At 56.6% G+C, this 23,649-nt stretch overlaps 1 protein-coding gene across 1 annotated transcript; it reads right to left on the minus strand.

Moving 5' to 3' along the window:
• Window positions 1–8,315: 8,315 nt before the first annotated feature.
• INHBB (inhibin subunit beta B) lies at window positions 8,316–13,919 on the minus strand. The gene is made up of 2 exons (XM_054478805.1): window positions 13,472–13,919; window positions 8,316–11,019 (listed from the first exon to the last, which is right to left on the minus strand). Exons 1-2 carry the CDS (start codon window positions 13,917–13,919, stop codon window positions 10,244–10,246), a joined length of 1,224 nt encoding a protein of 407 aa, XP_054334780.1. The 3' UTR covers window positions 8,316–10,243.
• Window positions 13,920–23,649: the final 9,730 nt, after the last annotated feature.

A 23,649-nucleotide genomic window follows, 5' to 3' on the forward strand; every position in this document is an offset into this window, starting at 1 on the left:
CACTAAACCTCGAAGTGTCTGCCTTCCCACAACTCATGGATGACAGGACAGAAGCTTTCTTTTTAAACTTTTACCCAGAAGAGCCCCCCTGCTGGCGAGACAACCACCCTTTCCAAATCTTGATGTGCCGGCCACCACCCCCTACCTACCCGGGACAGGTGCCAGGCCCTGGGCAGTGAGGGACCATCCTGGACTGGAGCTCAGAAGAGGGAAAATGCTGTGTGGAAGCCAACACTCTATCCCACCACCATGGCTGCAGTCACCACCCCGGCCACCAAGGCCCACAGCATAATTCTGCAGGTGCGGGCCAGTGAGCACACCGAGGTCTCACCTGGGACCTGAAGTTTACATGATGCCAGCTCAGGACAACTGGCCACTCCTAATGCCCTCCCAGGCCTGCAGAAGCCCAGCCTCTCCTACAGGAATAACCAGCAGCCACAGCACAAATCCTTGTGGGCTGCAGATAACTGTCCTCAGAGGGAAAGGGATGCTGGCTTCTGTGTAGGGAACAGACTCTGTGTCTACTAGAGAAATGAATGAACAAATAAGTGAACCCTCTAGTCCAACCCACTCACTTTTCAAACGAGAAAACTATAGGCTAGAGAGGGTGAAAAACTTGCCTGAAATCACACAACCACTGAGGGGCAGGGCCTGGGTACAGCAAGCAACCAGCAAGCCACCAGCAAGCATCTCTTGAGCAACTGCTGTGTGCCAGCTACTGATCCCAGTGCTGACATAGAGCAGTGCACAAGCAGGCCCAGCCCCTGCCCCCATGGAGCTTACAGCCTTGCTCCTAACCAGAGTCCAGGCCCCAGATGCCCAGTCCAAGGTGCTTTTTCACACCACAGTAGCAAAGAGGCCCCGCTCAGATGCTCTGGGCAAGGTGGTGAGCAGCACAGGGTGGCAGACTGGCTCGTGGAGCTGACTCGAGGCTTGTGTACTTTCCGCTCCTTCTCCGGCACGGTTGGAGATTAATTATTAATGCTGAAATAATTGGCATTCATTAATGCACCCATCATTCATGGGGGAGTGGGGCCCCGCATTAACCAATGCATCACTTGGCGATTGATTAATTAAGCTGAGCTTTTATGAGACACCCTCGGGTGACAAACCACACTCTCCTGAGGGTGGAAGATGCCGGCGGGAAGGGCTGCCTTCCTTGAGGTGCAGGGAGGAAGCGGGAAGGTTGATCTTCCCTGGTGCCCAGGCCCAGCTTGCCACCCGTTTGGATTGGCATCGCCTTTGCCTGCGGCACGGATGAGGCTGAGCTTCACCATGAAGCCCAAACACTGGTGCAAATTATAGGCTTTTGAAAATGCTATTACATGAATCACCTGCGGGGCATGAGGTGCTCCTAAAAGCAAGAAAAATAGCAAAGGCGTGGTCGAGAGTGCTGGCTTTGGTCTTAGCCGGGGCTGAGCCTCTCCCTGGGTCCTGCTGACCCCCTCAGCCTCAGTTGCTTCAGCAGGAAAATGGGTGAGTGGTGTTAACTTCTCACCCTGAGATGGGGGTGCCTTCGTTTACTGAATAAGTGTGTACTGACATGGACATAAACACAGAACAACACACACTGAGGATGACCAGCATGGGGGAGCAGGAGCAGTGTGGGGGAATGGGCTGAAAAACTGCCTATTGGTGACCACACTCCCTACCTGCAAACACCCATGGAACAAATCTGCACGTGTCTCGCACTCCCCAACCCCAGATCTAAAGTAATACAAAAAGATCTAAGACTTTAAAACTATAAAAGCAGAAACAAATTTTTAAAATTTGTATTGAGCACTTCATCTGCCCCAGCCTCAGGAGACTGGTGTGGTGAGCAACACAGACTCTAGCTCCCCTAAAATCCAGGCCTGCAGACTCTCAGGGGAGGCGGGTGTGCACGCCGCAAGTGATCTTGCAGGCAAGACAGGAGAGGGGTTCCACGAGCTGTGGGAGTCAGGGCTTCTAGCCCAGAGCCCTGAAGGATAAATCACAATCAGCCAAGCAAAGGTGGAGGAAAGGAGTTCAGGGAAAGGAAGGGCATTTGGAAGGTGCAGAGGTGGAGGGTGGTGAGTTGTGGGTGGGACCCGATGCCCAAGCCTGGTTTTCAGGAGGAGGGACCCACCAGCTCCAAGGGGGAGAGGTAAGCAGGGCCGGAGGCCCTGGGCAGCCCAGGGGACATCAGACTCCTTCTTCCTAGGTGCATGGATGAGAGGGACAGGGTCACTGACAGCATGACCCAGAAGGGGCAGGAGAATGCCACAGGCATGTTTTGGAAAAGGATCTTCTGCGATCCCCCAGCTGCAGTACAGCCAAGAGCAGGACCTGGGCTGTGCCCCTTCCACGCTCCCGTTCCCAGCCATTCTAATAGGCACAACTTGCCTAAAAAGCGTCTGAGGCATCATCCTTCCTAGGAGTAAAGTAAGTAAAGCAGATGAAGGAGTAAGGTTCCCAAAAGAACCGGTTTCTACGACTTCAGGCCATCACGGCTGAGGGCTGGGGGTCAGGCTATTTGTGCTGAGAGGGTCACTGAAACCCCTTCCTAGAAGAACAGGGCACTCAGGGCCCCTCCCAGGCAGGGAGAGCTGTCACAGAGTAGGGCTGAGCTCTGCAGCCTTGCCAGGAGAGTCACCCGCCAGGACCTTCCCATGCAAATGTGGATAATAGTTCTAACTTATCTCCCTTCTGTGGTTCCTGTGAGGAGTGAGAGGACACCCAGAAAGCCCCTCAAAGGCTGGACAAGCTCACAACGCTTCCCTGAGGGCCTGGGGTGGTTCCCCGCTGGGTATGTGACTTTCCCATTGGCCTCAAAACAGGGTTGTGAGCCCAAGAAGAGCCAGCGCTGTTTCCATGAGACCGGGAGCTGCCTGGGAGAATCCTCCAGATCCACACACACACACACTCACTGACACACACACACACACACACACACACACACACACACACAGAGGCAGGTGCCCAGGGTGGCCAGGAAGAGTCTCCCTCCCCTGCCTGCCCTGGCCCCTGCGGACCCTGGAGCCTGACTTGTGCTCCACCCACAGACCCCACAGGAAGAGGTGGGGAGGGGCAAAACTGAGCATGGCAAACCCAGCCCCCATCATTCCAGGCAAGTGCTGGAACTGGCACCCGGAAACCCACCCCACCCCATCCCTCACTCCTGTCCCTGGGGCTGGGCAGAGCAGACCCCGGGAGCAGAGTTGGGATGGAAGGCACAAAGAAAGAGGGAGGTGAGACGCCAGGAGAAGTAAAGAGGGCAGAACAAGAGCCTGCTCTGCACAGGAGGGGAGGCGCAGGCAGCCTGGCACGTCCAGCTGCCCATCTGCCTCTGCATCCCGAGCAAAGACCGCTGTCCCCATCCTGGCAGCCCCTCCCCCAGAGGAGAGAAGGTCACGAGAAGCTCCTCCCTGGGAGGGAGTAGTTGGTTCATTCCACAATGCCTGTCTCCACCCCACTCCCCTACTCTTCCCCACAAATGATTATGTAGCCCCAGTAGTCCAAAAACCCTTCCCTGAAATCCCACTTGAAAATGTGGTCAGTGTGCATTTTCTCAGACACTCAGAGGGTCCTCACCCTCATCAGATTCTCTGCAGGTCTGCCATGACCTCAGACAGTTCCCTCTTCCTGCTGGCAGAATGGCCATTCTCACCTGGTGGGACCTGCAGGGGTGCACACCTGATTCTGAAGGTAAGTAGACCCTCAGGGGCCCCTATGGGAATGGGGTAGGAGGAGAGCTGCAGGGCAGCTGAGGGGCTCTGAAAGGCCTCCCCAGGGCATCCCCAGCAGCTCCCAGGTCCCCTCTGCCATGACAGCAGCTCTCTCTCCTACCCCAAGTCCCCCAGGGCTCAGGGACCCACGGGTCTCTTGGAAACATTGAAGGGAGAGAAGGCAGTGTCTGGAGGGCCTGCGCCTCTGAGGGCCTAGGGTGGTTCCCCCCTGGGTACGTGACTTTCCCAGTGGCCTCGAAACTGGGTTGTGAGCTCAAGAAGAGCCAGGCCCGGGTCTTCCCCTCGAATAGCTATGAGGCCTCAAGCAAGATACTCAACTTCCCTGAGCCTCAACTTCCTCATCAGTAAAAAGGGCACATCTCACCTGCCCAAGAGGGAGATTATAAAGATTAACTACAAAGCTGCTGCAAAGCACTGTATCTGACAGCAGTAAACAATAAATGGTAGTCAACATCATCATCGCCGCACCTTTGTGAATATTCATTGAATGAATAACTGAGAATGAAAGAAGGCCTCTCAGAGGAAGGGCAGGGCTCTGGCTGGGCACCCAGCACTATTCCTGACACAGAGAATGTGCCGGAAAACAGCAAAACAACTCAAGAGCATGGTCCTTCTAACCAGGTGAATGCTCACAACCCCCTTAAGGTAGGCACTGTCATTGCTCCATTTTACAGAGGATGACTCTGAGAGGCTGGACCAGGCTATGATCGCAAAGCCAGGTAGGCCGACCCGTAGTCCATGCTCCCAGTGACTAGCCACAATGACATTTGTTCAGCCCCCGCCCCCCAACCCTGGGTGCAGCAGCCATCTCACCCGCCTGGCCAGAGATGGTGCATGGACGGCTGGGTGTTTGGCTTCCCCACAGCCACAGAGAAGAACAGCTCAGTGCACAGTTGCCACTGATGCCTCAGGCCAGAGCCAGGGCAGGAGATGGGGAGCAGGCCCCTCCCAAAAGAATGCTGAGAATACCTGGGACCGCAGCCTCCCCTCTCTTCCAGGTAGACCCCAGAACAGCTGCCCCTCCCCTCATCCCTCCTCCTGGGCAGCCCAGGGGCTGTGAGTGACTCTGGAAACAGCTGGCTGGGGACAAGTCCTAGACCTGTGCAACCTTCAGAGAATGGCTGCCTTGCTCTCAGCCTTTGTTTTCTCATTTACACAATGGGGATAATGATACCTGCTCCCCCACCTCCAGGTTGTTGTGAGCACTACACTGAGATGAGGGATGAACACCTGCACATAACAGCAGGCACCGTGGGAATGTTTGTTGAGTGACTGAATGACTGACCAGATGGTACCTTTCGCCCTTTAAAGTGCTCTGGCTTTGAGGTGACCCCTAGCGCACTGTGTATCCAGAGCAAGAGCATCAGGGGCTATGAAACCATACCGAGGACAACTGCACAGACCACAGAAATAGCACCTGCACCAGACCTGCTCAGGATCTGCCGGGTATGAGGGTGATCACAGATTCTAACTGCCAGATGATAACTACCCCAATCACAACGTACATAACTGGTTAGGTGCATCACCTCTCCATAAGGAAGAAAACGAAAATGGCAAGACATGCACACAGCCAACCATGCAACCACACCCCTACAATCACAGTCTCAAACCCCACACACAGTCTCACACACTCACCCACACAGCCTCACAACCTCAAGGCCAGCCAACCATACACTACAAACTCACAGCCAACCGCGCACGCCCACAATCACAGTCTCAAGCCCCACGTGGCTCAGCATACACAGTTTAACACCTACAATCACAAAACAGTGCATCGCCAACACTCATCCACCCACAATACCCAGGCCACACCCATGAGCAGCAATGCCCACCTCACACACACACAGCCTCACACACCAGTGACTGCCCGCCCACAGTCCCCACATGACACAGAGCCCCCACAGCCACCATGCTCACACCCCATGCCTCATCTACAGCCAACCACCATCAGCAGGTCTTTCAAAGCCCACCCCGTAATTTGTCATTTGCTCCCACTGAAAGCCTAGAAACAGGGCTGGGGGCGCTCCCAGGGCCTCTCCCCGCAGAACGGTGTTTGATTTCTACTTTTTGCCTGCAAAGCCACACCTTCTTAAGCCCCCAGCAGTTTTCATGGCTTGGTGGCCACCTGTGACCTCCCACCCCCATTCCTATCCTCCCTGTTGGTCCTCAAGGGAGCTCTAGGCAGCTGCAGGATTCTCCAAGTTGTGATGGCCTACAAGTCCCTTGCAGCAGGTCTGGGCAGGCGTGATGCTGGGCTGGCCTGAGCTCCAGGTGAGTCAGGAGCCCGGCCACAGTGCAAGAGGCTGCAGGGTCACCATGGCCTGGAGCTCTGGTAGAGCCCGAGGCAATAGTATCATGCCATGTCACAGGTAACAGGTATAAAGCTCGGACACCTAGTAGCCCCTCCTAAATGCTGGCCCCACCCCTGGGCTGTGCCACAGGGCACCCTGTGTGCCCCACTCTAAGCCAGACCCTGGGAGGGAGGGCTGGGAGAGAAAACACAGACAGAGCACACGTTTGGAGCCTCTAAGTACTGAGCCCCTCAGCTGCCTGTCTGGGAAATGGGGGGAGCAGAGATGAGGCAGGTGTGGGTGCTGTCCTGACCCCAGTGCCCCAGCCCAGGCCATGGGCTCCACTGAGTCACTGAGGACTTGGGGCATCTTTGAAGGTCAGGGTGACCCCCGCATGGCGGGATCCCAGGCATGGTGGTAGATGGGTGAGGGAGACATTTGAGGTAGGTGGGGATGGCAGCCTTCCGGCTCAGGCAGGCCCTTCCTGTCCCACTGGTCCCAGGTGGGGCTGGGGATGAGTATGAGAAGCCAGCAGCCTGGAAGCCAGAAGAGGCAGGGAGGGCTGGAGGGAAGAAGAGCTGGGGACCTTGAAGTCCAGCAGTGGGGAGTCCAGCCAGAGGCACTGGACCTGGGGGCAGAGCTGGGCTCCACGGACATTTTCAGAGAAAGGCAGGGCCCTTGGGCCGGGCCACTGGGGATATAAGAGGAGCAGACGGGAGAGGCTGGAGCATCGAGTAGGGGGAAGCAGAGCAAGGGGAGCGGTGACCACAGCAGCACAGGAGGCTGCAGGGCCCTGCTGGAGTGGGGACACCCAGCTGGGACAGGAGACCAGTGCCTGTCCTCACTGCCTCTCTCAGCAACAAGAACTGCTGCCCATCAGTGCCCCCGGGGACCAGACCCCACAGGGACAGGAGCCAGCATAGGGCAGCAAAGTCACTCAGGGACCAGGTCAGCCAGCCCCAAGGCCTTGTGCCCCTGGGGTCCCCAGGCCCTTCCTGGGGCTACTTCGAGACTCACAGGGCCATCCTGTGATGCTCAGCCCAGAACGGCTTTGGTAGGTGCTCAATGTCCAAACAGCAGAAGCAACTCGGTGGCTCACATCGCACCTCCTGGCCACTACCTGAAAAAAGTCCCAGGGCAGCCGGGAGGCAGGGCTGGGCTGACGGCCTAGTGCCACCAGCAGCTAGGCCCAGCCCCCTGCAGAGCAGAGGGCAGAGACGTCATGACTCACTGCCTGAAATGTACAGGCCAGACCTGTCTTTATGACACTTTCTTCTTTGCCCCTATGAATTACAGTAATACTGTCTCACAACTTCACAGATGACCAGTCTTCCTCTCGGGCTGAAAGCCTGGCAGGGCAGTAGCTCCCTTGGTTGGGCAAAGAATGGAAAAAGAAAAGGCTAGAAGGCTGCCTCCTGCCACCAGCTGGCTATGCTGATTGAGCTATACCCCTCTAGCTGTCTGGGCCTCCCTCAGCTTCCCACTACCTTGATGAGGTTAGATGCTCTCTAAAGTGCCATGTGCTCTAGGAAGACCACATGCTACCCAAACCCCAGGGCGGAGCCCCAGCAGCCCTGCAGGGCCTCAGACGAAGGCAAGGACACAGGGCTGCAGTCCTCCAAGGAAACGGGTGGGCTCAAACACCCAGGGTCCCTGTCCTGGATGTCTGATCTCAGGCAGGCTCTGAACTCTCTAAGCCTCAGATTTTCAAACTCTGGGAAATGCAGACAAAGCCACTTTCCACAAAGACGCGATGCTGCAGGGTAACAGCAGGACTCGGCAGGTATCGCAGTTATACCTGCGCAGTGGGCCATTATTACTACACCGCCCCTACCACCACTCTCCACCGGGAAAACCCCCTCAGGAAGGGCTCCTTCGCACACTCACGGCCTCACTCTGTTTACCCTTCTATCCCAAGATACCAAGCCTCTTCTGGGTCCATCACCTCCAAATAGAGGTGAGCAGAGGTTAGCTGGACTTCAGCCTTCAGAGTTTTACATTTCCACCTGGGGATGGGGGCTCACCCAGCACTTGCAAATGGTAATGGATGTGGCCTTGGTGAAACATGATCAATCTTGGGACTAGCAGGGTAAACAAATGTGTAATTCATGAATTTGCTAATTGTCCTTCATTTTGATCTTCTGCCATTTTTCCTGGAATCTCTGGCCGACATACATCTCATGGCAAGGACGCAGAGATGCCAGGCGAAGGCCGTGGAGGCTGCTGGCATCCAACCTGGACACCTGGACTGGCCTTCCTCCGAGCTGCCCACCTCCAGCCCAGGCCTCCCTGCCCCAGACATCACGCAAGGCAGGAGGCCCGTGGCACTCAATCTTTTATTTTCTTAAACTGTACACAAACGTAAAATACTTTAACAGCAAGTCTATGGGAAAATTGTTTGGTTTTAAATTATTATGAAATAGAACCTAAGGGGAGCTTTATTAAATAAACATAAAGATGGGGATTTAAGGATACACACCTGCATTCTATCATAGTCATTTTTACTCTACCTTCTGGGTGTGTAAGGATGGAAAAGACACATCAAACCGAATAAACAAAATCCATTCATACCCTGAAACGTTGGCAGGCCACTCAAGGGACTGTTCAGAACGTCTACCTCATCTCAGATGGCCTCACCGTCTAATAAAATTAAAACTGATCTGTTGGCCTCTTTGGTTCCAAAATTATGTATAATACATTTAACTGTATTCATTTTTTTTTTTGCTGCTATAAAAATAACTTCTTTTTTCAAATGGCAGTTTCTGACTAATCATGCAACTAAATCAGTGCAAACATTAAAAGCAATCATTCGCTTAAAAAAGAAGCAAAGGATTTCATTTCAAGTATAAAAAATATAAAAAGAGTCGTACGAGTCCAGTTTCGTCTAGTGTGGGTCAACCCTTTAAATTGCATAGTTCACGTGGCACTTGGACATCTAGAGGGCGAGCGAGTTCGGAGCTCGGCCAAGGGCCACTTCTGGACACACGCAGATCGGCAAGTGCTATGTCATGTGCGTTCAGGCAGGTCTGCAAGTGCTATGCGGGCGGGCGGGCGGGCAGGTGAGTGGGCAGGGGTCACGTCCATGGCCGGCCCTGATGGCTGGGGCCCACATGGGCAATTTCTGCAAATCAGTTGAAAGCCTTCCCCATCTCTCCAAGACCAACTAGGCTGCTCCCCTCCCTTGGCCTCTGCTGAGGGGACACCCCCCATCCTCAGCAGTTCAAGAATGCCTCCTCCCCGCCATTTCCTCCTGCAGTCTCATCCCCTTGCCTAGGGGTCATTCCCACCCGTCCCCAAACCAGTCCTAGAGGAATGTCCCCAATGAAGGGCACAGATTGCAACTTTTTTTCTTTCCATTTAGAACAATTCAGATTTTCACTTAAAAGGTCATACCTGGTAGAAAAGTCCTTTTTCAGTTATACAACTGGCAAGGATGACCTGTCAACTGTTGGAGATCAGTTAAAGCATCAAATTTAGCCCCCTCTTCTCTCCCTCCCTCCCCACCCCAAAAACAAACACACACATAAGTCATGTCAGAGGCCCAAGCCACAAACAGTCAAACGGTCATTGCCCCTGCTCCCAGGTCTCTGACGGGTTGTGTCCTTTCTGGGTCTCTTTCCCTCAACAAGGGCATGGAAGGACAGGCTCCCCAGGCCTTGAAGCACGAAGGATCCCAGGCTGGGGAAGAAGCAGACATCGAGCCAGGCAGAGCAGGCCTGGTAAAAGCCACAGGGCACACGCAGCCTCCGCCTGGCTGCGCTCCCCACCCCTGCATCTGCTTTTCCTCTCCGTGGCTCTCTCTCTCTCTCTGTGTCTCTGTCTTTGTGCTTTTATGTGTGCTCGGAAGGCGCAATTCAGAGTGGCCGGGCCAGCTGGTGGGAATGGTGGCTGCTCACCCCATTCTCTCCGACTGACAGGCATTTGTAGCTAAGCTGCCATTTGTCACCGCATCCATTTGCTGGTATCCTGGAGGCTGCTGTGTGGGTGGCAGGATGCGTCTGGCTGTGCGTGGCTACGTGTGCATTTTAAAGTATTTCATGTCAGTTGAGGGTTCTCGCTCTGGTTTTGACTGGTTGCTCTATGAAGTTGTAGAAAAATATCTCAGGCCGCACCCTGGCACTATCTCCACAGCTCAACAGAATGACTGTGCTCAGCCCACCGTGTACCCCCGTCCCCGCGGGGGCTGGAAGAAGCCCACCCGGGACTGTCCTCCGTGCCCCACCACCGTGCCTCTGCCTTGCACTGTCAGGCGCAGCCGCACTCCTCCACAATCATGTTGGGGACATCCCGCTTGACGATGTTGTACTCATCATCAAAGTACAGCATAGACATGGTGCTCAGCTTGGTGGGGATGCAGCAGGAGTTCACCGTGCCGGGGTTCAGGCCCCGCATGCGGTACTGGTTCACCACAGCTGTGTGGAAGGAGGAGGCGGAGCCGGGGACCCCTGCCAGGTAGGCTGGGCAGCTGCCCTCACAGTAGTTCCCGTAGTAGCCGGTGGGTGCTATGATCCAGTCGTTCCAGCCGATGAGGCGGAAGTCAATGAAGAACTGTTGCCTGCAACAGAGGTTGGTCCGGCCATCGCACTCCAGGCCTCGCTTGCGAATGCGGTGCCTGCTGTCGCCCAGCCGAGCCTGCACCACCACAAAGGGCCGGTGCGACTCTTCGCCTGGGTCCACGAACACTGGCACCACGGCCAGCTCCTGGCAGCTGTCACACTGCACGTCTAGGTTGAGTCGCCGCTCGCCCCGCTCAAACAAGGCCTGGATGGCCTCCGTGAGTGGGAAGGTATGCCAGCCGCTGCGCTTGAGGTCCACCCTCTTCTCCACCATGTTCCACCTGTCACCGTGGCCCTGCTCCTGGAAGTACACTTTGACCCGCACCTTCCGCCGGCTGCCCTTCTCCAGGACGTAGGGCAGGAGTTTCAGGTAAAGCCACAGGCTGGCCTGGACCACGAACAGGTTCTGGTTGCCTTCGTTGGAGATGAAGAAGTACAAGCGGACCCGGGAGGAGGCGAGGCCATCTGCGGAAAAGGGGAAGAGTGAGCCAAGTTAATTCAAGGAGAACACGAGGCAATGGGGGAAACACACTCTGCTGCAGGATGCTGGAATGCAACTCGCCACACAGCTGGAAAACGTTACTGACCAGAAATACCATTCTTGGGGCCAGGGCCTCTGACTGTAACCTGGGAGAGGCAGAGAAAATCGTTTCTCATTGAGAAACCTGGACCAGGTTGGGGCTGGAGGGTCCGGGCCTATAAAATCCTGCCTCACCTCTCCCAGGCCAGGGCTCCCTGGAGACAGGCTGTCAGGCCTCAAAGCACAACAGAAGAACTTGTCAGGGGGCCAAGATCTTAACAAGTTGTTATGGGTATCTGTGAAATCTGAAAAACAAAACCAGGATCGCAGGGAGGATTTTGGGGTGGGTGGTTTTAGTAGGGCTTTTTTTTTTTTTTTTTTTTTGGTTAACTTAGCGCATTGCAAAATCATGCTGAGCCACCTACCGCCTCTTTCCAGTGTTTACCTAAGTATGATCTGATCCAACCCCCAGTGGAACCTCCGCTGCAAACAAGCAGGCTCTGCTCAGGTTTCTGACATAGGAACGTGTGCTTTGTACGCTGCAGAGCCTAGCCCTTATTTCGGAGTAGTTTCAAGGGACAGGACATTCAGCCTTAAAACTTGAGGTCCAATCCTTTGACAAGACTCTGGTTCCCTGTTAATGGCACGTTCAAAATCCCCAAGGAGTAGGGGAGCTGGCTAGTTAATTTTCTCAATAATTCAGCTCAACAAGAAGGAGGCCGTGCCAATCAAGAGATGACTCCCCTCTCATCCTACATTTCGGTGACCCTTGCCTCTGACAATCTACGTTTTTCTTTCCTTTTTTTTTTTTTCCAGGAAGAACAAATAACGACACTCTGTGGTCAGGGCTGGTTTTATCAAACCTCCCACCATTACCCTCCCAAGCCCCTACCTCAGGCCTCGCCTGGCTCCTCTAATAACACTGACATCTGACTTTGAAATGGGGGAAACTGCAGCCTTAAAAGCTGGTCTTGGACGAGCTGCCTGTGACCTGAATCTGTTATTTATAAGTCAAAGAGCTGGCTCCGTGAAACGGACCAGAAATATAACAGCCCCCGCTGTCATTTTGTGCCACCGGGACCAAAAGGCCTCCTCGACCTTCCAGAATCACATTTCTAACTCTGGGCCCCAAAGCACCTTTTAATCCGAGCCCTCTAATTGCATGGCGAGCTTTCCCTGACTCACTTTAGTGGACAGCTAAAACGGCAATGCATTTCTTTCTAAGCACAAACCAGCCCCGATTGTCTCCGCTTTTCTCCACACCCGGCCATGCAAAACTTTTCATCCCTTTTTATCCCCGGGCTGCCTGCTGCCTGGGGGGGTGGGGGGCATTTGCAGCCAGGGGCACAACCGCTCCCCCCACCCAGGCTCCCCGCTTGCCCCCGCCCTGACTGCATCGGGGCTTCCCCCTCTGCGACCTTCTCCGCAGTCCCCTCGGCACAAATGGGGCCGAGCTCCAGGCACAAAAGCCAGCCTGGCTCATTCAAGTCCTGAAAAGGACAGCGGAGTCGAAAGCACTTGCAGCATTTTGGCGCGGGCACATTTTTCTCCTTCTTTTAAAGTTCCGAAAGATTTTTCTCTCCCTGATTTTTATATTTAGACTGTGTTAGAGATTTGCAATCTGGGGCCGGGGAGGGGGGCGGATTCCAGAAAGGAGCCATACCCTTTGTTAACTACGACTCTGCCTCTCGGGCGAGGGGTCTGCTGCAGCTGCCAGGCAAGCCGAAAGGCACGGGGCTGTCCCCGAGCCGCGGCTTTCTCTGTGTAAATGATGGACCTGTTGAGAAGCCTGCCTTCCGCCCGATTCCGGTGCCCACACAATCGGAAGAGAGGTTGCCTAGCTCTCCCCAGCGAGGCTTCAGCAATCCTGGCAAGCCCACGCCGCCGGTGATGGAAGCGGCCCCAGGGGCCTCTCACGCAGTCACACACACAGACACACACACACAGACACACACACTCTCTCTCTCTCCTCCGGCCCACGTATATCAACAAGCACACACATCTCCATCCACACTGCTAAGCCTACACTCCGATCGTGGGAAACAAAAACATTAAGCAATCACCAAGCAAGTGCCCGCAGAGCCAGGGCCGCGCGCATCTGCCGGGAGGGGGACGCGCGCCCAGAGGCGCTGGGGCCCGATTCCGGAGAGCAGGGGTGGAGGGCCAGGCGCTCGGCGGCGGGGGATTGAGGCAGCAGGCAGGGGTCTGCGGCCTGGGGGAAGAGAAATGCAACCAGGGCGGAGCGCGCAGGGCCACGGCCGAAGGAGCCCTGCCGGGAGTCCAGGCTGCCCCAGGGCGCGCGGGCTGCGGTGGCGGCGGCGGCAGCCGGAGCTAGCAAGGAGAGGGAGAGCTGGAGCGAGCGGGGACCGCGGCAGACAGCCGGAGGGCCTGACCCACCTGTCTCAGCGAAGCTGATGATTTCGGAAACGCGCTCCTGGCCGTCGGCGCCCGGGCTGGCGTGGCCGTCGAGGTGCGGGATCTCCACGCGGCCGTCCTCGCGCACCTTGCCCGCGTGCAGCTTGCGCAGGGCCGTGACCATGGCGGCCTTAGGCACGGCGTGCGTGATGTTGGGCCGGCCCCGCATCTGCAGGCGGCTCAAGATGTGCCGCTTCACCGCCTCCAGGAAGTCGCCGTCCACTCGGCCGAGCTCCTCCGGCCGCCGGAAGCCACCGCACGACGTACAGGTGTCCTGCGAGCCACCCGGTGCTCCGGGTGGCGGGGGTGGCGGCGGCGCGGCAGGCGACGGCGGGGGCGTGGGTGAGCCCCAGGCCTCAGGCCCCAGCCAGCCGGCCGCCAGCAGCAGAAGGCAGGCGGCCCCCAGCGCCCGACCGGGCAGCCCGTCCATGGTGCGCCGCTGGCGACGAGGGCGCCCGCCGCGAGGCGAGCCGAGTCGAGCCGAGCGCAGGGCCGGGCTCCGGGCTCCGGGCTCCGGGCTCCGGGCGCGCCGCCCCGCCCCGCCCCCGCCCGCGCCCGCCCGGGCCTCCGCCCGCCCGCCCGCCGGGAGGGCCGCCGCCGGCTCACAGGGGGAGGGGGCCGGCCGGGCCTTGGGGGTTCCCGCGCGGCAGGCAAGGGGCGCCGAGGGCCCCGGGGGCCCGAGGGGCGCGCCGGGCGGGGCGGAGGTCGCGGGTCACTGCCGCACGGGCGTCTCGGGGCGCCTCGGCATCTGCAGCCTTCTCCCCATCCTTTCCGCGTCGGGGGCCCCGCAGCCCCGGTTCGGGTGAAGCGAAAGCAGCGGCAGTGGGAGCGGCGGTTCGGCCGGCGGCTGGGGAAGGTGGCGAAAGAGCGGGTCCACGCAACTTGGCCGAGACGGAAGCGAAGGCGCTGGAGCCCCCCGGAGCGGAGCCGGGCGCGGCTTGGCGCGGCGCTGCGGCGGGCGCTGCGGCGGGGCCCCGCGCTCGCACCTGAGCCCCTCGCCCTCACTGCCTCGCGCCGGGAAGGGCCGCCGGCGGCGGAGACGGGCAGGTCGTCCTCGCCGCGGGCCGGCGGGCAGTAGCGCGGAGCAAGCTTGGTGCCCAGGAGAGCCGGCCGCGCGGGCCCGCTCACAGGCGGCGCCGAGCCCTCGGCCGCGGGCCCTGCAGTCCTCCCGGCGCGTCACACGGCAAAGTTGTCTCCAGGCTCCCTGGGCGCCGCATCCACGGGCGGGCGGCCGCAGCGCGCTTCGCCGCGGCCTCTGCTCCGCCCGCCTCCTCGCAGCCTCCCTCCCTCCTTCCCTCCGCCTGCCTGCGCGGCCCGGCCGGGCGTGGGGCGCCGGGCGAGGAAGGCGAGGGGGAAGCAGGGCCCTTCTCGCCCCTGTCTCTTCTCCCTGCCGCGGCGGCGGCGAGGTCGGCTCGAGCGCCGAAAAGTCTCGCAGCGTCCCCGGGTGCGGTGCCCTCGCTCGCGCTCGCACTGGCACCCGCCGCAGGGCCGGGAGAGAGCGGGCGGGCGGCGGCGGCGTCTCCGCGCCGGGCCGCGGCACGGAGTGCGGAGCTCGCCGAGGAGGAGTTCTTCTCTTTGGCCTCTCTTCTTTTACTCTCCCCGTTTTTTCTCCCAAGGGGGAAAAAAGCCGCACAATCTCCGTATGTGCGCGCGCGTTGAGATAGACGTTGGCAGAAAAAAGGGGGAGGGAGGGTGTCGTCCTGCCCGTGCGAGAGGAGACGGTCCGTACCTCCCCGCTCGAGCTTCCCGGGGTGGGGGGAGGAGGGGAAAGCGGAATCTGTTCAGGTTGGGGCTGCCCGCTCCCCGCGCTCACCCCCTCTTCCCACCGCTTTTTTCCTTTCTGCCTTCGCGAGAAGGAGGGGCGAGCCGGCCCTCTCCCCTCCCCTCCTCTCCCCTCCCACCCCCCGCAATGCCGGGCTACTTTTGCTACCTCGAAACTTTCCCACCACGTGGGCGCCCCGGACCCTTGCCCAGCTAGGCGGCCGGCGGCACAGACGGGCTCCAGGCGCTGGACCCAGGCGCTCCTCCCGGCCCACTCCCCCCTCCCCGCCGCCGCGCAGGCCCTGCCTCTGTCCCAGCTGCCGCCCTCCCCAACCGGCAGAGGCGACTCCCGCCGCCGTGGCCGCCCCCGGCCCTCCCGGGGCGCTCTCTCGCGGCCGAGCCTGGCGAGGCGAGCGGGGTGCGGCGCGGCCTGGGACGCCAGAGGCAGGCTCCGCCGGCGGCTGCCGCTCTGGGGCTGCAGTGCCCTCACCCAGCTCCCTCGGCCGCCGTCGCACCGGCCGAGGCGTGGACCCTGCGGGCTGGAGGGCGGGAAGGCAGTAGCCGCTGGAGGCCTGGCCAGCGGCTGCCTCTGCTGGGCGAGGAGGAACGCTCCGATTGTGTGGGATCCCAGGCGCGCGGCCCGGAGGCCACTGAGCCTCAGGGCTTGCGGGGCTGGCAGGGTCTACAGTAACCCACCCCCACCCCCAGGGAATCCCCACTTTCGCCAGCTGACAAACTTTGGCTTCACTCAGACCTGGGTTCCACTCGGGCTCAGCCACTGCCAGCTTTGCAGGAGTGACCTTGGATAGAGTCCTCACCTTTCCTATCGCCTACCTCTTCTTCTGTGAAGGGACAGTAATACCTGTATCACAGGGGCTGGGTGGGAGGCCCAGCGAGGCAACTGGGCTAGGTTCTTCACACAACCCGATAAAGGATGGTTCTAGGGTCACCGTTCTGAGGCCACCAGACAAGGAACACTGTCAGTAGAAACTTGACTTTCAGACCTGTCCGGGGCCCCAAGTGCAATGCGCCCGTCTGTCCTTCACGCCCCCACCCGGGTCTGGGGCCGCATGACAATGCCCACAGGACGCGGAGCCGTACCCCGTTCCCTCGCAACGGGCTAGACTCAAGGCAGAAGCACGATGGGAGTTCATCCTGGCTTTCCTAGGATATTGGGGAATCGGGGACGTCGGAGGCGGAGCGTGGCCTCCTGCCCCCGCCTCCCACCGCCAGTCTCTCGGGCCAGCCCTGCCACCGTGGAGCTCGGCCGGGACCGCAGGCCCGCGGCGGCCTGCAAGTCTGGAAGCCGAGCGCCCCCTCCCTCCCAATCGAAGGAACCGACCCGAAGCTGGCGGGCAAAACTAGGGCGGGTGTGAGTTTGCCGACCGAAGTCAGAAGCAGGGATCCAGGAGAATCCCCGAGATGGCAGCCCTTCTGCCTCCTTAGAGTCTCCACCAGGGCCAGTCTCTGCTCTCCCATCAGGTTGTCCTTGCCCTGCCTGGGAGCCTGTGGCCCGGGAGCTTCTGCCTCCTGGGAAGCACCTCCTGCATGGTGGCATTGAGCCCAGCTGGCCACCTCCTGGTTTTGCTTGCATCTGCCCACCCGGCTTTCTCCATCACCACAGCCACCAGCCACTTGACAAACTCATTCTCAGGCTCTCAGAGTCAGCCCAGTCTCTGCTCTTGGCGAAGCCGTCCCTGACCCACTTGTGCCCTGTATAGTTTTTTACCTGAGTGAGGCTCTCAGCCCAGTGCCTGGCTGTTATCTCCTCCCTTGTCTGTCTCCTGCATGGGAAGCAGACCTCCTGGGCCCTATCTGGTGCCAGACCTGGCAGATGATCAGGGAGAACTTATTGAAGTAATGATTGAATGAAGAAATGAGAGAAGCCATAAAGCCAGTGAAGGAGTTCACAGCCCCCACTCCCCAACACAAGCCCTCACAGGAGTGTTCCTGGCCAGCCCTTCTCATTGCCAGCCCCACCTGGGCTGGACAGGGCTGTGGAAGGGGAGAGAATATGGGTGAGGGTTCCCTGCCTTCAAGCCTTCAAGAAGGTGCAGCATCCTGCCCATTGACCTGGCACCAGGGAGGGGCAAAAGCCACTGTGTCCTTGCTGGTGGGAGGAGGGAAGAGGAGGTTGGGAGGAGGGTCCACACTTTGCTCCCCTAGTGGAGGAGCTGTCAGCCCCGCTGCCAGTCATCTGCTGGGAGGGAACTGGGTCAAGCGGTAGTCAGAAACCATCTGCTCGAGAAGCTGGGATTATCCCGCCCTCTGCTGATCCCCCAGCCCACGGGAGCCAAGGGTGTAAATTGAGTTCTTCCAAATCACCTTGTGTTTTTGGGGGGGCTCCCCTTCCCCTCCTGAGGGGCAAGGACCTGTTCCTGTTGCTTCAAAGCCTCATTTAGCATCGAGCTTGGTTCTCCTTGTACTGGTAAACTCAGCCTTCCATCTCGGCTAAGGATGTGACTGCGTCTGTCAGTTTTGAATACAATAATGCACATCAGTGCTGTAGCCAACACCCTCCAAGCAGCTGCAGGACCAGGCCACCCTAATGCAGGATGCTGGCTCCCTGCTGCCATCAAGGAACTCCTTGGAGAAGGCAGGAAGGAAACATGGCAACACTGTAGATTCGGGCTTGCAGAAGATGGAAGAGTACAGAGCATTTTTTTTTTTTTTTTTTTTTTTTTTTGCATAACCCATCACTATCTGTTGAGGATGATGGAAACGTCCAAAAGTGACAAGGCAAACCATAAACGTGAGCCTTAGGGCTCATTTGCAAAACGAATTGAGAACCCAGGTGCAGTTCTTGGCCCTGCAGCTCCTGCAAGGTGTAGAGTGGAGAGAAGGTCTTTGCACCAGTAGGCACTAGGGTTCTGGCTGGAAGAAGGCCTTTGGCAGAGTTGGGCTTAGGCACCTGGCATTTATTTTTCTGTCACTGAAGCCACTGTTGCCAGGTTTCACCATCATATGTCACACCTCTCCAGAGTAACTCGATCTCTGCACAGAGGAGGTGCGTGCCAGGCCCAATGCAGCAGTGTCCTGCTCAGTCAGCAGCCATGGACACTGGCAATGGACGGCCTCAGCCTGGAGTCAGGTGGTAAGGAGAACCCAGCCAAGAGTGCCTCCTAGGGTTGGAGGTCAAGCTGGCCTTTGTAAGAGCTCAGAGACCAACATGGAGCCCCACAGAATGCCCCAAGGCCACCTCATGCCTTTGAGGTCACAGACTCAAGTCCTTGATGAAAGAGTGAACACAGGAGGGTTATTTTGATAAGACAGTCCTGTATTTCTTACCAGGGCAGCTGGGTGGCTTCTACCTCAGGAGGGCCCTGGCAGCCATCTACATCCATAAACCCAGCAGTGGCCTCAGTGAGGATGCTTATTATCTCTGGTAGCTCATGGGCTCGGGGGGCCAAGACCTATGTTATTCATCTGTCACTGTCCAGTGTCCCACACAGCACGTGCCTCGGTGAGTGCTTATGGACTGAATGAAGTAGGGGCATCACATGGTGCAGACAGAGGAGCTGAGGTGCCCAGTGTGGCTGGGCCAAGACCCTGTAGGTCAGCAGCAGGCCCAGGACTCCAGCGCAGGCCCTGCGTTCTGGTCAGCTCGGACGGCAAGCCACTCGATGCTCCCAGGTGTGTGCTGCTGTCCCCTCCCAGCAGGTGGACACAGGTACATCATACCTGCTCATGTCCCCATTCTATTTCCTAAACAGGCTTTAACACAAAAGCATTCCATAGGGCTACTCATCAATTGTGGTACTTTTGAGATGATGTCCTCAGTTCCCCAACCCCTGAAATCTATTGTAGGTCGGCAAGAACCATACAAACTCTTGTGTTCTCGGCCTCATTCTCAGTAAGACTAGGGAGCCTCGATGCAGCTAGCTAGAGAGGACCCACTTCTGGTTCATCTAGCAAGGGCCTTCAGACCAATTCATGGGGCTACTGGAGGTTCTCTTGAGAGTAGAATTCAACATGTTTTGAACGTCCAGGAAATTTGTGAACATTCAGGAAATATTTCAACAGCAGACCCCATGAGGATGGCTGTCCAAGTTGGTATATTTTCTAGAAAAAAAATAGAGGTGCTAAATACAGCAGTTGGTTAGTGACCCACTTCAAATTGCTAATCACAAACTATTCCTAGCACAGAATTCCTTCCCTTTCATTCAGTAAACGCACTGAACTAGCTGCTGGAGATCCAGCAAGGCATAAGTCAGGCCCTGACACCCCCACCCCCAAGTCTACTGGGAAGACCAGTACATGAGCAGGGAGATCCTTCCTCTCCCAGAGAGACCACACAGATAAAGCTGAGGGGGAAGGACACCTAAGTCTACCAGAGGTGTCTCAGGGGAGACAGGATTTGAACTGAACCATGAAGCACAAGAAGGCATTTTCCAGGTGGCCCCCAGGTGGACATGAGAGAGACGAGGTGGACAGGAACTGAGGTCCCCGGGATGAACTGTGTGAGAGTAAGTCTAGGGGAGGAACCAGGTCAAGTCCAGTGTAGCTAGGCCTGGGTTTGTCGGCCCAGAAAGAGGTGGTAAGGCCAGGAGGACATGTGACCCCTTGCAGGGGTGTTCTAGGACAGTGGCAGCACTCTAGTGCCTAAGAGACCCAGCCCATCGGGGAGGTACTGAGGGCTAGCGTGAGAACCAAAAGGGAGGAAGGGGAGGGATTGGAGTCCTTCCATCAGGACACAGGCCCGGGCAGCTCATGGGAGGAGGCACTGAGCAAAAAGAGCTGAGGAGCCCCCTCCTCCCATTCCTGCCATGGGAGCTCCTGCAGATGGCTTCCGGGTGCCCATGTGTGGCCGAGAACCCAGCGAGCTGGCTATTTTGCTATTAACAAAGGAAAAGTAGAGCATTTCTAAGATTTCTTTATTTTGGGTCTCCAAGCCCAACTGTGTCCACTCTGGGAATACTTGGGTCCAAGTACCAAACTCCCCTTAAATGGCATGCCTCAGTCCTCAGCTGTCCTTGAGCTTCAAACTGACCTTTTTTCCACCTACTCCTCGGAGGACGAGAAGTGACCTGCCTGTCCAATGGGCCACCAGCAAAGAAAAATGCACAGCTGACCCAAGATAGCATTTCTGAGGTTCTGATGGGGGACAGGGACAACACAGAAACCAAAGAAATTATGCTTGTCTACAGACAAGACATCTTTTTTGCTTTTTTTGTTGTTGTTGTTGTTGTTGTTAAGACGGAGTCTTGCTGTGCAGTGGCATGATCGCAACTCACTGCAACCTCTGCCTCACAGGTTCAAGCGATTCTCCTGCCTCAACCTCCTGAGTAGCTGGGACTACAGGCACGCGCCACCACACCCGGCTAATTTTTGTATTTTTAGTAGTGACAGGGTTTCACCATGTTGGCCAGGATGGTTTTGATCTCCTGACCTTGTGATCCGCCTGCCTCAGCCTCCCCTTTTTTGCTTTTTAAACAGAACCAAGAAACTCATCAATCATTTCATGTGTGTGAAAACTGAGGACCTCTGTCTCCAACAGCCTGCACTCCCTGCAGCTGCACCCGTATGTTCCGTATTCATGGAACTCACTTCCTATGAAGGTACCACGGTAAAGCAGATCAAAAAGAGAGCCCCCAAAATGTTGGGCTTCGCATAAGTTCTCCCCACCCTGACGTAAGATTCCAGTTGAATTTTCGCAGTCAGTAAAACGGTCTCTGTCTCACATTGAAGGGAACTCCACAGGGGGAACCACTGTGGCTGTAGAAGGAGAAAAAAACAGAGCCATTAGCAGCTTCAGCTTCCTGCAGCCAGGACCTATTGACTGGCTGGTAAAGCTCTGTTAATTTCAAGTCCTGTCAATGTTCAGCCCCTTCCCTTTTGGTCTGGGCACTGGACAGGCTCCTGGTTCACACCATGCTCCCTGTCTTTCCTCCTCCTTCCCCACCCAGGCCCCCAAACCGCGAGTCAGGTGCTGGTCTGAGAAAGGAGGCATTTCTCACCTACCTCCCTAGCCCAGGTCATTCAACCTCTACAGTGCCTTCTCTTTCCCATATATTAGATTATGGGTTGAAATGCCAGAGGAAAAAAAAATGAATGAAAAGGGAAGGATTTGATTTTTGCTTGATGGATTTATTTATATCTAATTAGGAGGCCCCACTGTGAAGGGGGTAAAATTTTAGTTCTGGCCTATTGAAGGGCAAACACCTATTGTGAACTTGCTGTCTGCATTGCTCCAAGATTCCCAGAGTCGAGCCACATGCATTCGTGATGCCAGTAGAACTGTGAGCAGAGCCCAAGCCACCAGGCACTGTCCTCAACCCTCCACCTGTCAGCAGGGCCTGTCATGCAAGCTGGTCTCAAGCCAGGGATTGGAGGATGTGCCCTTCGACACCTTTCCAAACAAAAGAAGAAGAAAAAAGAAAGATGTAAAGATAGACCAGATAAATAGATAGCATCTTTAGGATGAAGAAAAACAGAACATTAAAATTTCATTTGACCTTCATCTCCCTTAGGGTGTCTAATGTTTCTCATACCCCTACAACTTCCTACTGATTCAGAAATAACAGCACAGAGCAAGATACTTAATTAGAAATAAAAAGAAGAACCTGCCAGGCATAGAAATACTGAAACACTCATCAACTGACATTAAGTAACACTGGTCAAAAGAGGTGTCACGTGCATTATTACACAATCTCTTTAGGACATCATTTGTATCTGTACATAATGTAGTCAAACTGTTATTTACCTGAGCTCAGCTAACCGTGAATCTTTTTGTAATTAAATCTATGAACACTGTCAGACACACTCACTGATCTTTGATGCATTGGTGATAACTAGCTCTCCTCTCCAGCCACAGAATATATTCTTTTTTTTCTTTTTTTTTTTTTTTTTTTTTTTTGGAGACAGAGTCTTGTCTGTCACCCAGGCTGGACTGCAGTGGCATGATCTCGGCTCACTGCCACCTCCACCTCCCGGGTTCAAGCGACTCTCGTGCCTCAGCCTTCCCAATAGCTGGGACTACAGGCACCAGCCACCACGCCCGGTTGATTATTGTATTTTTAGAAGAGACGGGGTTTCGCCATATTGGTCAGGCTGGTCTCAAACTCCTGACCTCAGGTGATCCACCTGCCTTGGCCTCCCAAAGTGCTGGGATTGCAGGCATGAGCCACCGCTCCCAGTCTCCCACCACAGAACATATTCTGGGTTCGGGGACCCTCAGTATGGTCTTTAGCTCTTCTTGATGCCTCAACTGTTGTTCAAAAAGGTTCTTGTATTCATTCCACATGTACGCAGAGGACCTAGTAGGAACAGAACATTGTACCAGGCAATGACTGGGCTACGACACTGTCCTGACTTCAGATCAATTAGCAGGGAGGGCGGACCCTTGGCAGCAAGCACCAGGCCCCGCAGAAGGCAGTATGGAGGGAGCAAATGAGCAGGATAGGCCCTGGCACAGTGGAAGTTGCAGGAGATGGAGGGCCAACGGGAGCTTGGGGGAGAGCTGCCTGGGCCTCCGCTGGGGGCTGGAGCCACCCTGAAGGAAGTAGGGCCCAGCCGGTCAGGGTCGGGGAACAGGGTCTGGCTAGGGCCTTCCAGACAGCAGATCCCTAAAGGCCAGACTGGGGTCGTGGTGACTTCGCAGTGCCGCCACACCAGCCCTGAGCTGCCTCCTCTGCTCTGCGTTTGTGGGACAGAAGATAACCTTGGGCATTTAAGCCGCCGCTATTTGGGGTTTTCCACTATGTGCAGCCAGACCTAATGGTAACTGAGTCAAGAGGCATAGGGTTGAGATGGGAGCTGGGAAGCAGGAGAAAAACGAAAATGAGAAACAGAAAGGGTCAGTCGGAGGTGGAAGGAAACCAGGACAGGTGGTGCCCTGCAGCCAGGCGGGTGGCCAGGGAGGCCAGGCACAGCAGGGTGGGCTCTGAAGGAGGCAGGAGAGGGCGCTGCAGGTGACAGTATGCAAGAGAGAGCAGGAGGTGGGTGGTCTCTGAATGTAAAAAGTGACCAGAAGACGCTGGGGATGCATAAGGGCGTGGTCTGCCCTCCTGATTCAGGTCCACAGGGAGCCCGGAGTTTCGAGACTCTTCAGCTGGGAAGCCCCCAAAAGTGGGAGCTAAGGGATGGCTGATGCAACTGGCTTCTGACTGACGATGCCGGAGCCGGGAAAACACTGGGGCCATTTCCTCAAGCAGGTGCCTGCACCCAGTCTGCCCTGGGTACGGGGTATGCTGCTTTGGGAGAAAAGTGGTGGCAGCCGAGCCTGGCCCGTAAAACACGCAGACTGATGAGCTGCAGCTCCATGTATGTTACAGTAGGAAGAACCATTCTCCAATGGAGATGTCGTTCATTTCTTTACTGCCTCACTCCTATCTTGCAATATTTTTCAGTGATTCTCCCCTATCCAGGAAAAAGATCCAATTCCTTCTGCTGCCTAGGAG

This window comes from Pongo pygmaeus, chromosome 11 (assembly GCF_028885625.2).
Source record: "Pongo pygmaeus isolate AG05252 chromosome 11, NHGRI_mPonPyg2-v2.0_pri, whole genome shotgun sequence".
Lineage (NCBI taxonomy): Eukaryota > Metazoa > Chordata > Mammalia > Primates > Hominidae > Pongo > Pongo pygmaeus.

Bases quoted from the DNA above. Each gene is read 5' to 3' on its own strand.
- INHBB (XM_054478805.1), bottom strand. From the start codon at position 13,919: ATGGACGGGCTGCCCGGTCGGGCGCTGGGGGCCGCCTGCCTTCTGCTG. The intron at 11,020-13,471 runs GTGGGTCAGGCC...CCTTTTCCGCAG, and splicing joins CATCAGCTTCGCTGAGACAG to ATGGCCTCGCCTCCTCCCGG.